The 13,178-nt window shown below is 29.5% G+C and overlaps 2 protein-coding genes across 5 annotated transcripts; one reads left to right on the top strand and one right to left on the bottom strand.

The window, feature by feature from the left end:
* Window positions 1-791: 791 nt before the first annotated feature.
* LOC122528856 (zinc finger HIT domain-containing protein 3) lies at window positions 792-10,886 on the bottom strand. 3 transcript variants are annotated; one of them, XM_043654434.1, is made up of 3 exons: window positions 10,635-10,886; window positions 9,862-10,175; window positions 792-812 (listed from the first exon to the last, which is right to left on the bottom strand). In XM_043654434.1, the coding sequence occupies exons 1-2, from the start codon at window positions 10,703-10,705 to the stop codon at window positions 9,863-9,865; spliced, it is 384 nt and encodes a 127-aa protein (XP_043510369.1). In that variant the 5' UTR covers window positions 10,706-10,886; the 3' UTR covers window positions 792-812; window position 9,862. The 3 variants fall into 3 exon arrangements, with proteins under 3 accessions (XP_043510369.1, XP_043510367.1, XP_043510368.1); XM_043654432.1 differs by lacking the exon at window positions 792-812 and adding an exon at window positions 6,868-7,310; XM_043654433.1 differs by lacking the exon at window positions 792-812 and adding an exon at window positions 8,578-9,096.
* On the top strand, window positions 1,023-9,442 carry LOC122528854 (beta-glucuronidase). Of its 2 annotated transcripts, XM_043654430.1 has the most exons (13): window positions 1,023-1,174; window positions 1,261-1,329; window positions 3,501-3,637; window positions 4,450-4,632; window positions 4,745-4,843; window positions 5,423-5,599; window positions 6,279-6,511; window positions 6,994-7,273; window positions 7,423-7,697; window positions 8,088-8,349; window positions 8,659-8,847; window positions 8,927-9,065; window positions 9,169-9,442. In XM_043654430.1, the coding sequence occupies exons 4-13, from the start codon at window positions 4,465-4,467 to the stop codon at window positions 9,348-9,350; spliced, it is 2,004 nt and encodes a 667-aa protein (XP_043510365.1). In that variant the 5' UTR covers window positions 1,023-1,174; window positions 1,261-1,329; window positions 3,501-3,637; window positions 4,450-4,464; the 3' UTR covers window positions 9,351-9,442. The 2 variants fall into 2 exon arrangements, with proteins under 2 accessions (XP_043510365.1, XP_043510366.1); XM_043654431.1 differs by lacking the exon at window positions 3,501-3,637.
* Window positions 10,887-13,178: the final 2,292 nt, after the last annotated feature.

Raw genomic sequence — 13,178 nt, 5'->3', positions numbered from 1 at the left:
CACACAGAGAATTAGAGAATTTATTTAAGAATAGATTTGAGAAAAATCTTTATTTAAATTGGAATAGGAAAATGAAATTATACAATGAATATAAAAATAAATAATAAAGATAATAACAAATAATGAGAATAAATTAGACAAATTTTAAAAAGTTGTAAATAAATAATAAATATAATAATAAACAGTGAATCAAATAATAAAAATCAAATAATAAAAATCAATATTAAAATGAATGATAATGTTTAAAATAATATTTTAATTTAATTCAATATTGTTCGAAACGATATTTTTGAAATGTTATCGCATGATGTATAAATAAGAAATGCATACTTTCGAGGGAAAAAAGTAAACATTTATCTTTCACCCAATAAAATATGCGATAATGATAACGAATATATACAGAAAATGCTTTTTACAATACGATAAAACGTTCAAGTATATGCATGTACAGAATATAAACGGTGTCATCGCGATAGTGCAATCACGAAAATGACGAAGCAAAAGGAAACGTCGGGCAAGCAAATTCGGAAACCAACCTGGAAGTGTCAACGAACTAATCTCTGTTTACGTAGAATACTAATTTAAGAGATTTAGTCATAGTTAAAGTGAGCCAATCAGCTAACCATATCTTGGGTTTCATTTCCTCCAAACAATATTATACGTTCCTCGGTATATATTTTTCTTCAATAATTACAGTTAATTGCAAATTATAGCTGTCCAATCAATAAGAAGATCAAAGATCATTTAATTTACTTTTAATTATTATTTAATTGAAACAATTAACTTTGCTTGTTTTTAATATACTTTGGCACCTGCAAATAATGATTAATATTAATGAATAATAATAATAATAATAATAATAATAATAATAATAATAATAATAATAATAATAATAATTAAAATTGTATGTAATGATTACTGGATTTCCATCGTAACGCGGCGTTTTGACATTGTAGCAGGTTAATTGCGGACACCCGATATATAAGAACAGGCCAGTCGTTTGGCGAGGCACGACGAGCAGTCCGAGTCCGATGGGATAGGTAGTATAACCGATTCTCTGGTCTAGTGGCGTGTAAGATCTCGACAGGAGAGAACGTGCCAAGTGCCAAGCAGAAGCGACGCGACACGGCGTCACGATGCTGCATTAAACGCGACCGGAAACACAGAAACCACCGTAACTTTTCCTTTCTTCGGTTCCTCGCGGACAATTACCGCGAAGCCATTCGACTCAGCAATCTTTTTTTTTTTTTTTTTTTTTAGTGCCAGTTACGCGACTGTTGCCCTAAATGTTTGTCATTCTATGAACATTTTCATTCAAAAGTTGCAAAGGTGAGTGCGATGTATTAAAGTAAACTTAAAAAGGATTTTCTAAAGAAATTTTTCAATTCCGACGATCCAAAGTTATTAACTGATATGATTATTAGGCTTATTTACATTTATGTGAAATTTAAACATTCAATAACGCAGATACATAAAATAAGTAGTCCACTCGTAATATTTAGCAATGGAAATAAAATTTCAGCTCCGTTTCTTTAATTGCTTCTCTTTAATTCTACGCTCCATTCCTTTAATAGTGTTTATTAAAAAAAAGTAGGCAATTGCATAAAGATTCGCAGTTTAATTCGTCATGAAAGAAAAAATCTCGTAGTTTAATAAGGTTGTAGATATTTTAAGTGGAATAGTGATTTCGCTGTTCCTCCACCAACACGTGTCTCGTGTAAATTTCCCATTTTGCACCAAACAAGCCGGTAAATTATATATTTGTCCTTCTAAAATTGATATTGGCAAAGTCGTCGTTTTTTTAACGTTGTAGCGAGCTGTTCTTTTAATATGAAACTTCTCTTTTTCCAAACTTTTTTCGATCATACTTTCCTGCGCACAAAACATTTGTCACGTTCGTGTGATTTCTCTCGTCTCTTTTGCAAGTTCATATTAAGACGGGAGCATGATTGAGATGTAAAACTTCAAGATCTCTTGAACATATTGTGTTTAATGTAATATTATGTAATAATGCAATATAATTGCTAATAACAGACCCATAACGATTGTTGCATCATATATTCGAATGTATTTGTGTATTTATGTCTATCCACTAACGAAGTATTTTTCGTTTGATTATCTCAAAGTAATATATACACATGCGCGCGTATGAGTTTCGTGATTGCTAATATTTGTAGCTACATGCATTATCTCGTTTTAGGTATTTAGACATATTACACTAAAGTAGAAATTTGAAAATTGAATCAATTGAATTGATTAAATTCAATCAGATGAGGCAAAGTAGCTGCTTTGTGCATTATTTGTAGTAGACACATCTATCTATATCATTCTATCTATGCCCAGTAGAAGATATATCTATTTAACAATTGATCCTTTCTCCAAGTAAGAAAAAAATGATATAACTCGAAAAGATACAGTTTACCTGAAGAAGAGAAAAAGAGTTTTTGAATAAAATTAAATATTAATTTGTTAATCAATTTGAACTTATAATTTGAATTTATTCATAATGATAGACAAGACGAAACTCATAATAAGACGTATTTATAAAATATAATAATAATTAGAAAGATTTCCGCGTAATTAGTCAAAAATCTTTCTGTAATGTTCTCGTAGTGATAACTCGAAAATTGCGTTCTTTTGCGTTGTATCATTTTCATTATAAATGAGCGATTTGAGAAAGTGATGCGTTTTAGAGTAATTCTTATCATTTTAATGATATTAATCAGAACAAAACGCTGACAAAACTGCCGAAATTGATAAAAAGTTGCATTTTGAATAAAAATCAACCGTAATTCTCTGTAATTAGCTATTTTGATCAACACCTCGTTTTAGAGATGTACAATGCAACAATACGTCCACTTATGTTTAATATAAAGTTTAATAACATAAGTATAACACTTATGTTTAATATAACAATAAAGCGTATCAAAATGTATAAATATGATGACCGATAACATTTAATTGAAGGACTTGAGTAGCTATATAATATGTTATCAGTCAGTTTTATCAACAAACAAAGAGTCATTATTTAAAAATAAAATTTCATTAAAAAAGAAAAACACCTGATTGATTAATTGATTGATAAGACAAATATATGTCTTACATCGCGAAACAGTGATTTGAAGTACAAAAAGAACATAATTGTACAAAATTATTTGTGCTCAAAGAATTTAGATAATTTAGTAATTAAAAAAACATATAATGTTCCTAAAATTAAATAAATTATTAAATCTGTTAAAATAAGTTGATAGCTTTTCCTAATCCTTATTTGGATACGTTTAATATTAATTTAATATGAGAAAAGTGATTATACTATTATCTGAAAATTCTATTAATCGAACACTTTTGTCTCCCTATTGGTTCGGATATGGGAGGCTCTACTATATTTGCAAAACATACATACAACTTCGTGGCCATTATCGATACCGTCTGCGAAAATATTATTCCCATCGTTATATAGACAGTGGCAATTGTTAAATTTTCATGATGTCTATTCGAAGAATTAGGGACAGCGACGGCGACGGTGTACATACATGTGCGACACGAGGAAACGATTTGATGCTTTGGGAAGGGAAGTCTGCTCTCGTAGGAGGGCACCGTGCCAGGAAGCCGATATTGCTGTGAACGAGACCCTACGGTACACACCAGCTACACCTCCTTTTATATTAAGTTAACCCATTAAGAACCAACTTCTCGTATAATGCAATTTTTTTTTCGTATAACACATTAGAGAATATTACCTCTGTCCGTTAGATAATATTGGTTAGACAATATCAGTAGTTAAAATTTCTCGTGTCTTCGATCAAATTTCTTCAGCGACTTCAATTTCAATATCCTGAAGAATAGCAAAATTGAAAATTAGATGTACGTATGTTTGATGTTGCGAATTTCTAATTTCGTAATTACTTATCTAATAATTAGACTGCGATTTTTTATGCATTTAATAAGTAAGCGCAAAATTACACAGAATGGACATACTATTCTTAACTACAATACATAAACTGAATAAAATTTTACACGCTACCTTTTCAGAAACCACGGATATCGACTTTATTCTTCCGTTTTTCTTTTTCTTTTTTCTTCTTTAAATTAAGTGGGAAAATTTTGACAAAATTTAAGGCTATCTTGAACGATTATTTATAGACATGTTTTTGACAAGATTATTTAAAATTATTTTGATTAAACGATTGTAATGTCTTAAAATTTTGTTTATTACGATAAAATGTCGAGATATTTTCTTTTGAATCAAAGGTAGATATACACGAAGAAAGATAGGAATTTCCAAATAACTTACGCTGATTGCTATGAAAAGAAATCCGCTGTTAATAAAATACTTGGCAATACTTTCTTACATGCTTATGTTTCTGAAGAAAATAGGAATGTAACATTTATTGAAATAAAAACAGTATGCAATACTATTTAATCTTTCTTTTGATTATTTCGTTTCAGATAAATTAGAAGAGAATGTGGCAGTTAGCGTTCCTTTTAATCAGTTCCGCGATGGCCGGAGAATCGGGCCCAGAGATCGAATATCCTGAGGTTCCGATAGAATATTCATCTTTACCTCGGGAAGAAGATGCGCCATCGTTACTTCCCGGGATGTTATATCCGCGGGAAAGCGAATCGCGAGAAGTAATTTGAAATTTTCTTTTCTTATTTCTCTCATTAAATATTAATTGCAACTAATTTAATTAATTTATTTGATAAATTATTCAATTTGAAATTAAATTCATTTTTTACTGAGGTGAAATCTCTGGATGGTATGTGGGACTTTGTCATTTCTCCATCGGGAGATGCGCTAAAGGGTTATAGAGAAGCATGGTTTGCCGATGAATTATCGAAGGTATCGTAAAACAAAAAATGCACTACTTTTTTTTATTATTAATGAAGGTACAGCATATTTTTATCGATTTAAACGAATTAAAGTAACATTAAAATTCATATCGAAAATTATTTTATAATTATAATTCGAATCCTCCTAATCCCCTTCTTAATGGGGAAAAAGTTCTTATAGCAAAAGTTAAATTCATCACATTCATCATCTACTTTTGTAGACAAAATAAATGTTCATTTTTAATTCGTGATCAATAAAAATAAATATAAATTTGCATAAACATCTGCAATCTAATTAAAACGTTAAAATCATCGACGATAAATTAGTAGAGATTATATTACTATGTATGTAATCATAGATTTTTCAGTAAATTATAAATTGTTATAATAATTATAAGTTTTAGATTGCAAAATCTTTCAAAAAATGCGAAATGTAAAATAAAGACAGTGCAGTTTAAAATGACTTAAAACTTGTATAATAGCATAAATGACTGTTGCATACAGAACTTGAAGTTGCGTAAATATAAATTTCATGAAATTACATGTTGTCAACGAGGATTCACACTTATGTACATACCGCTTCGTCTAGGTAGAAAAGGTGATGCAAATGCCAGTACCTTCGTCGTATAACGATATCACAACCTCCAGGAAACTAAGAGATCATGTAGGGGCTGTTTGGTATCAACGAACTTTCTTCATACCCTCTTCTTGGCGAGAACAAAGAGTCTTTGTCAGATTTGGTTCAGTCAATTACCTTGCACAAGTGGTAACTATTATATTTTTTTATTATTTTCATTATCGTACTATTTTATTACTTTTAAGGTAATTTTTTCTATTCATATTTTATATATTTCATATCAGCATAAATTTTTAAATATTTATAAAATAAAATTGAAGTTAATATACGTATATTATATACATATATACACATATATTTATTTTTTTAATTTTAATTTATATATTATTATTTAAGTAATATTATATATATCATTAATTATAATATATATATATACACATTTCCAAATATTGGGTCAATTCTGGTTAGCTCTTTATCGGGTCACACTTTACTGGTATCAAGCAACTTTAATTTATACCTTTACACAGTGTTTCTATACTTACATTATAAATAATATTACCACGTTCTGTGAAATGTCTATGAGGTTTTGATAAATTCTACAATCAATTGCCGGACAATTAAAACTAAAATAAACTACTTTATTCGAAGGTACGATACATTTATTAAATACTTGACACATTTACGGCCGATGCTTCGATGTAAATATCTGTAATTATAATTGTCAATATTAGTTTTATCGATGAATATTAAGTCTTGAATGTAATTTTACAATACCGTATGTGGTATAGATAAATATCTGGCCTTAAAGATAAAAGGCCAGAGTTTTTTAAAATGTTTAACATCTCTTTGTTTTCCTTTTATATTCTAGTGGATAAACGACGAGTTTGTAACCAACCATGAAATGGGTCATCTTCCATTTGAAGCTGAGATATCTTCATACTTGGTTTATGGAGGTAAAAATCGCATAACTGTTGCAGTTGATAATACTTTGCTACAGACTAGTGTTCCACAAGGAAAAATCATCGATACTCCCGTCGATAACGGAACGACGCACTTACAAACTTATACTTTTGACTTTTTCAACTATGCTGGCATACACAGGTAAGTGGATGCAAGTCATATTGTTTATCAGCAAAATGTGTCAAGTATCTCCAACACTTGAAGCAAATCGAAAAAAAATTTTTATCGAATTTAACATTATATGGATAATATATAATTTATATTAGTTAATTTTGTATATAAAACATAGTTAAGTAAATATAATGTAAAATATATAATTAAATATATTTTAATATAATATAAATTATATATCAAATAAATATTTTTTATTGTAAAACAGTTCAAAGTTTTTGGTTTTTTAACAAAACTTGATTTTCACTGATCCGTAAAAATAATTTTACGGTGATAAACAGATTGAGAGAAATGAGTACGCGTGTACGAGGCAAACAAAAGCAAGGTACCAGAGCAGAATAATTTATTTTCGATGCAAAAGATATGCAATCAATGAAAACAAAAGAATACCAGATTTCAGGGCAGCAATAAGATAAAATTAAAATATCAATGTAACATTTTTTAAATTACAGACCTGTTTTGCTGCATACGAAACCACGTGTTTATATCGAAGATATTACTGTAAGGACAGGATTAATTGGTGATACTGGTATCATAAAATACATAATTCAACCAGCAGGCTTACAGGAGCATGAGACTCCTATATGTAGAGTAAGCATACTCGATGCTAAAGATATTTTAGCCGTACAGGAGCCTGCTTACGGATTTTCCGGTACGATAAAGATACCATTCCCTAAGCTCTGGTGGCCCAGAGGTATGAATCCTAATCCTGGATATCTTTATACTCTAAAGGTATTTAATTTTTCCTCTTCTTTGTTTTTCATTATTTCTAAAATAAAATAATTCGTTATTACAAATTTTTTTCTTTATTTCAATTAAAATTTGCTCAAGCTTGCAAAATATATTACAAACGTAATCAGTAATAATATTACGATTCCAAGGTTACATTGTCGGTGGCAAATGATAGTAAAGTAGACGTCTACAGGCTTCCAATTGGTATTAGAACATTGGCCTGGACAAATACGAGTTTACTGCTTAACGATAAACCCATATACATGCGAGGGTTTGGTAGACACGAAGATTCAATCCTGAGAGGACGCGGCCTCGATTTAGTTACTGTCGCTAGGGATCATGAATTATTACAATGGATCGGTGCTAATGCCTACAGAACCAGCCATTATCCTTACAGTGATGAGGTACTTGATATCACTGACCGGTAATTATTACTTTTTACTGTCTATCGTATAAATATCTAGTATTATTAATATGTAAATTATGTCTCTCCTTAGCTTTTAATCCTCATTCGTCCTCCATTCTTCCAATTTGATATGTCCCTTAATGTCAAATTGACACGATAAATGGTAAAGCTACACAAAGAGATAAATAATTATATTTGTAAATCTATAACTATTTCATTTCATGTTTTTTCACTGTCTTATTTGTTTTGGATTCTTACAGCAGCATCCATGTAGCTTCCTTTTTGACACAAGGGACGAATGAGGATTAATATAAAAATTTTTATACAAATATACCGCTTAAATTAGGAAGAACTGGTTTATTAACTTTTTAGCTCGCACATATCTTTTATTATATTTGTTTTCCAAAGGTTAGGCTTTCTCATTATTGATGAATGTCCTTCGGTTGATACTGAGAATTTTTCACCAATCCTTCTTACACGTCACAAAGACTCGTTATCGGAGCTCATAAGGAGAGATAAAAATCGACCGTCGGTAATTATGTGGTCCATCGCTAATGAACCAAGGACGCAGCTTCCAGAAGCTGGTGAATATTTTAAACAAGTTGCACATCATACGAAAGCACTCGACCCTACCAGACCAATTACTATTGCCATGGCTCGAGCAGTTCAGGTTACTTTCGCAAACTTTCATATCATATAATTGTTATTTAAACAAAAAGAAGGATGAAATGAATCGAAAATTTGATTTTCTGCAAATCAGATAGAAGACAATTATACTTCTAATTCGCTTGTATTCCATATAGAATCGAGCTTGAAATTTTTAAAAATTTATTCTTCAGGAAAATGCTTTGTACGTTTGTAGTGTAGTTAAACAAATTTTCCTCAATACTGATTTTTTTTAAATATATTTCTAAAAATTTTATTTAGCTTGATAAAATAAAAAATATGTATTAATAAACATCAGACGATTATTTTATAGGAAGATAAAGCAGGCGAATATCTTGACGTGATTAGCTTTAATCGTTATAACGCTTGGTATAATAATCCAGGCCGTCTTGATGCAATAACAAGTAGAGTTATAGGAGAGGCTGAAGCATGGCATAGAAAATATAATAAGCCTGTGCTTATGGCTGAATACGGAGCTGACACTATGCCTGGATTACATGAGGCGAGTTAAAAAAACCTGGATTAAAAAAATTTTTCTAACCCGAAATCTACATTTGTTAAAAATAATTATTATTTTCTAGCTACCTGAATATGTATGGAGTGAAGAATATCAGAAGGAAGTATTGTCTAAACATTTTATAGCCTTCGATCAATTGAGAAACGAAGGATTTTTTATTGGTGAATTTATTTGGAATTTTGCTGATTTTCGAACAGCTCAAAGTAAGCAAACAATATTGTAGGAAAAAAATATCTAGGAAAAAAAAATACAACAGAATCTACTGATTAAGGATACTAATAGTTAATAATAAATTTATGTTTATAGCGTATATTAGAGTAGGTGGTAACAGAAAGGGTGTATTTACAAGAGATAGGCAACCAAAAATGGCAGCTTTTCACGTTCGAAAAAGGTATTACTTTCTTCAAAAAGAATTGGATGGTACAGAAATACCAACAGATCTCGAGGACTACATTTCACTTCATTATTCCTTTCATTCAAGGCTTTAATATCATCTTTTAATATTTTGCTATTTTTGTTAATCACTTTTTAAGAAGAATTATTTGTTATTTGTCTATATATAAAGATTGTATAATAATTACTTGCTTGTTTTTTAATATTCATTTTTTATGAAAATGCTATCATTCTAAGCGTTGAAATATTATCCCATTATCTGCAGCATACATTCAATTATTATCGTTTCATATTTAATAATCATAAAGTTTACATTAATTATCTAATAAATTGTCTATACAAACTAGGAATAGATGTTTATTTTTTATTTCGTTTATTTTTGTAACAAAATTCACTTAAAATTTTTTTTAGTATACTTGTTTAATTATATTTAAAAAAAATATCATCTTGTCTACAGATACAAAAAAAAAAATATATTATATTATAGAAATATTTTACTATAATTTTCTTATAAACTCCATGAATAGCAAGAGAAGTATGCTGAGTTGCGAATTTAATAGTATATAATTTTTAGTGTAATAGAAGTATGATAATACAATTTATTACCTCAAGATTCAATAACTTTCAAACATGCATCTGCCAGCTCTGTAAATATGGGCTCAGTCATAGCTAAAGCAATGACTTTTGTTGGACATTTATCAGTTAAAATGGCATGCATTATATTTCGTACATGTTGATTCTTTAAACAATCTTTTACTTCTTCGCTATGACGTAACTGATTTAGTTTTTCAAGGGGAACTGTGTCCTCTGTTGGAAATTCATATTTGAAGCTATTTTGTGTGTTTTCTGTAACCTTGTTTTCTTGTACCACTGGTTGACAGCCATTTGCTTTATGTTCCTTATAGCAATCTATGGAACAACTAATACACATAAAACTGTTAATATTAATAATAAAATAAAATTATATTTGTAAGATTTATGTTTTTAAATCAAAGAATAAATTAATATAGTATTCAAAAAACTCTTAAACTCCAATACTATAAATATATACTAATAGATGTTCTCATATAAAAAAAAGATGATAAATTTTAATTAAATATCTTTGATATTGATAAAAATTCTGCAAATTAATAACAGATAATAGTATACTATCATATAATTATAGTATAGTATATAATAATAGTATACTATCGTATAGTATATTATCATATCATTATTAAATATAATATAATAAAATTATGTTTTATTTAATCTTAAATATTATATATTGGATATGATTTTCTGATAAAAATTACAGCGACTTTACAGTAAGCAACATCACGATATGTATTTGTTACAAAATTTGCGTGAATAATGAACATAACCTCTGACATACTTACTAAGGTCTTTCACAGATAGGACATTTGTACGAACATTCGATTTTTCCACATATGCAACAAATTTTTGCCATAATAATGTAAGATTTTAAACAATAGGAGGTTTATCATTTAAATAAATTTCTAATTATTCACTTTATGTAGCTGGCGCTTGTGATTGTTTACTTACTTAAGACTACAAGACTACGACTATGGCGCACATGATTAGCAATTTAATTAAAATATATTTAAACATTAATTTCAAAGTGTAAATGATATAATTGAATTGATGACACAAATATGTAAATAAGAAAGCTGAATTTTTATTAAGAAGAATAAGAACTTAATCAAATAAATTTTTTGTAATTTTGTGTACTTACAACCACTTTCTTATTTTTCATTCATCAGTGTTGAAGTTAACATTCTTACCACGATTCGTAACTATTTTCACGAAGAAAAATCGAGACAGAATTCGAACGCGATATTAACGTTTAAAGCGCCGTTACAATTGAACAATTTACGTATGTAGCATTTAAATGACTTAATTTCCAACGTGTATATCGTATTTTAGAAAATTAAACAAGATATCCTACTATATTAATTATTAGCATATTAAACGTATCGATCAACATGTTTTACTTAAATTATTTCATTTCAAGAAATCTAATTAGCAAAGTAATACATAAGATTGAAGTAAATAAGAAATATGTATGGTATATTATTCTTTAACGTATGTTTAAAACTTCGTCACAATTCGAAATCTCCACTTTCATACTGTTTCATTCTTTTTTCGTACAAAGTTATACTTGCGAGCGTGAAATTTTTGATTCCGCTTCATGGCACAACAAATGGACTTTCTTCCTCGCATATCCCGGCGTTACTCGTGCCAAGGTCATTGATTCCTCCAATAGTTCCGGCTTAGTTTCTGGGCCAGGTTAACCGACCTAGCAGTGCTACCAACGTCGACCGGAATACCATCACCAACCGTGACGTTGACATATCTTAATACGATATACGAGCATGAGTACTCCGGTAGTCGGATAGCTGGACAACCGGACGCAATCCCGTAAGTATACGTAATTCTACTTTTCAATCACGTTCATAAATTTCTTCGGTATTGTTTTCCTTCATCTACATTGTTTTTTCTTCTTTTGTTTCATTTTTATTTTCCAAGAATTTTTCAAGAATCGCACGATAAGTGAAGCTTAAGCTTGCAATTATATTAACTATACATTATACATTTCCAAAACCTAATTTTAAGTATGTGTTTATTAAACATTTATTTCTATATTTAGAATTATTTAACTATTTTACACCGACGACATGTACCACGTTTGTAATGTATTACATTAGATCTCTTACACAGCAAATATTGTCTTTACGCATTCATTTCGATATGCCAGAAGTAAATTGCAAAAGTTTCTTTGCTGATCTTTCATTAAATTTCGAATTTGTTAAATAGGAAACATACATAATATGCCATTCTCATTTATACCGAAACCATAAATATCCAAATTCTCACTATTTTAGTAAAAATATTCAATTGGTTGTCGATTTTAGATACACAAATCAAAATTTGCGTAACTAGTTGCTATTTTATTTTTATTATCATACAATGTTCTATCGTTTATTCAATCTGTTAATCGAACTGAAACATTGTGTCTATAAGTCATTGTAAGTAATTTAAAATCAAATGTACCGTTACAATCTTACAATCACGTTACGTCGGATGCGAATTATACTTAGCTCTTCCTATTATATCTTGATTAGCAAAGAAAGAAGATATTCAAAAATTGACGAAATGAATAAAATGTAAAATTTCAAATACAATAAAAAAAATGTAGTATTAGTATGGAAATATAATTAAATAGCATTTAGTAAGCTAAATTAAATCTAAGTAGTCAAACTATCTCAAACTATCATGCTTGTTAAACTTGTTATCAATGAAATAGCAATTTACAAAATTACCAAATTATATTATTACATATATGAACGTATTGTTTTTCATACACATTTAAATAAATTAATATTTAATGGTATAATTATATAGTTTCATTGATGCAATTTATACCTGATCATTATATTCTCGATAATACTCATACCTGTTCATTAGAATTTCAAAAATAATTTTCGATGATTTACTAGTGTGATACATTGAGAAATCTAAAATTTCTCCTATTATCTAATGTCTTATATTATAATACATTGGTATGATGCTGACGCGGCTTCAGTCGTCGAATGACGTCAGATACTGCAAAGTTAGATGACGAGCGACGATGATGATCGCGTATATACGATGACGTTAGCAGAGCAAAAGGCAAAGCATGGCTAGGTAAGGTAAAGCAAGGCAAAGCAAAGCAAGGCAATGCAAGACAAGGCAAGGTAAGACAAAGCAACACAAGACAAGTTAAAACAAGTCAAAGGAAGGCAGGGCAAGGCAAGGCAAGGCAACGGTGGACTCAAGAGGAGGAAGAAATAGCAGGAATCTTGTTTCGTTGGCTTCTGGTTGGCCAGTTCTTTCCAGCACTTCGTAACGTCAACTTCGTGGCCAGCGTACCAGTCGTACGT

Source organism: Frieseomelitta varia, unplaced genomic scaffold (assembly GCF_011392965.1).
Source record: "Frieseomelitta varia isolate USP_RPSP 00005682 unplaced genomic scaffold, Fvar_1.2 scaffold_265, whole genome shotgun sequence".
Classification (NCBI taxonomy): domain Eukaryota; kingdom Metazoa; phylum Arthropoda; class Insecta; order Hymenoptera; family Apidae; genus Frieseomelitta; species Frieseomelitta varia.
The sequence above is the reverse complement of the archived record's forward strand: the minus strand, read 5'-3'. Positions and strand labels throughout refer to the sequence as shown.

Coding starts and splice junctions, on each gene's coding strand:
- LOC122528854 (XM_043654431.1), top strand. CDS start 4,465: ATGTGGCAGTTAGCGTTCCTTTTAATCAGTTCCGCGATGGCCGGAGAA. Junction 7,698..8,087: donor GTACTTGATATCACTGACCG/GTAATTATTACT, acceptor TGTTTTCCAAAG/GTTAGGCTTTCTCATTATTG. Junction 8,350..8,658: donor CCATGGCTCGAGCAGTTCAG/GTTACTTTCGCA, acceptor ATTATTTTATAG/GAAGATAAAGCAGGCGAATA.
- LOC122528856 (XM_043654434.1), bottom strand. CDS start 10,705: ATGGCAAAAATTTGTTGCATATGTGGAAAAATCGAATGTTCGTACAAA. Junction 10,176..10,634: donor CCTATCTGTGAAAGACCTTA/GTAAGTATGTCA, acceptor TATGTGTATTAG/TTGTTCCATAGATTGCTATA.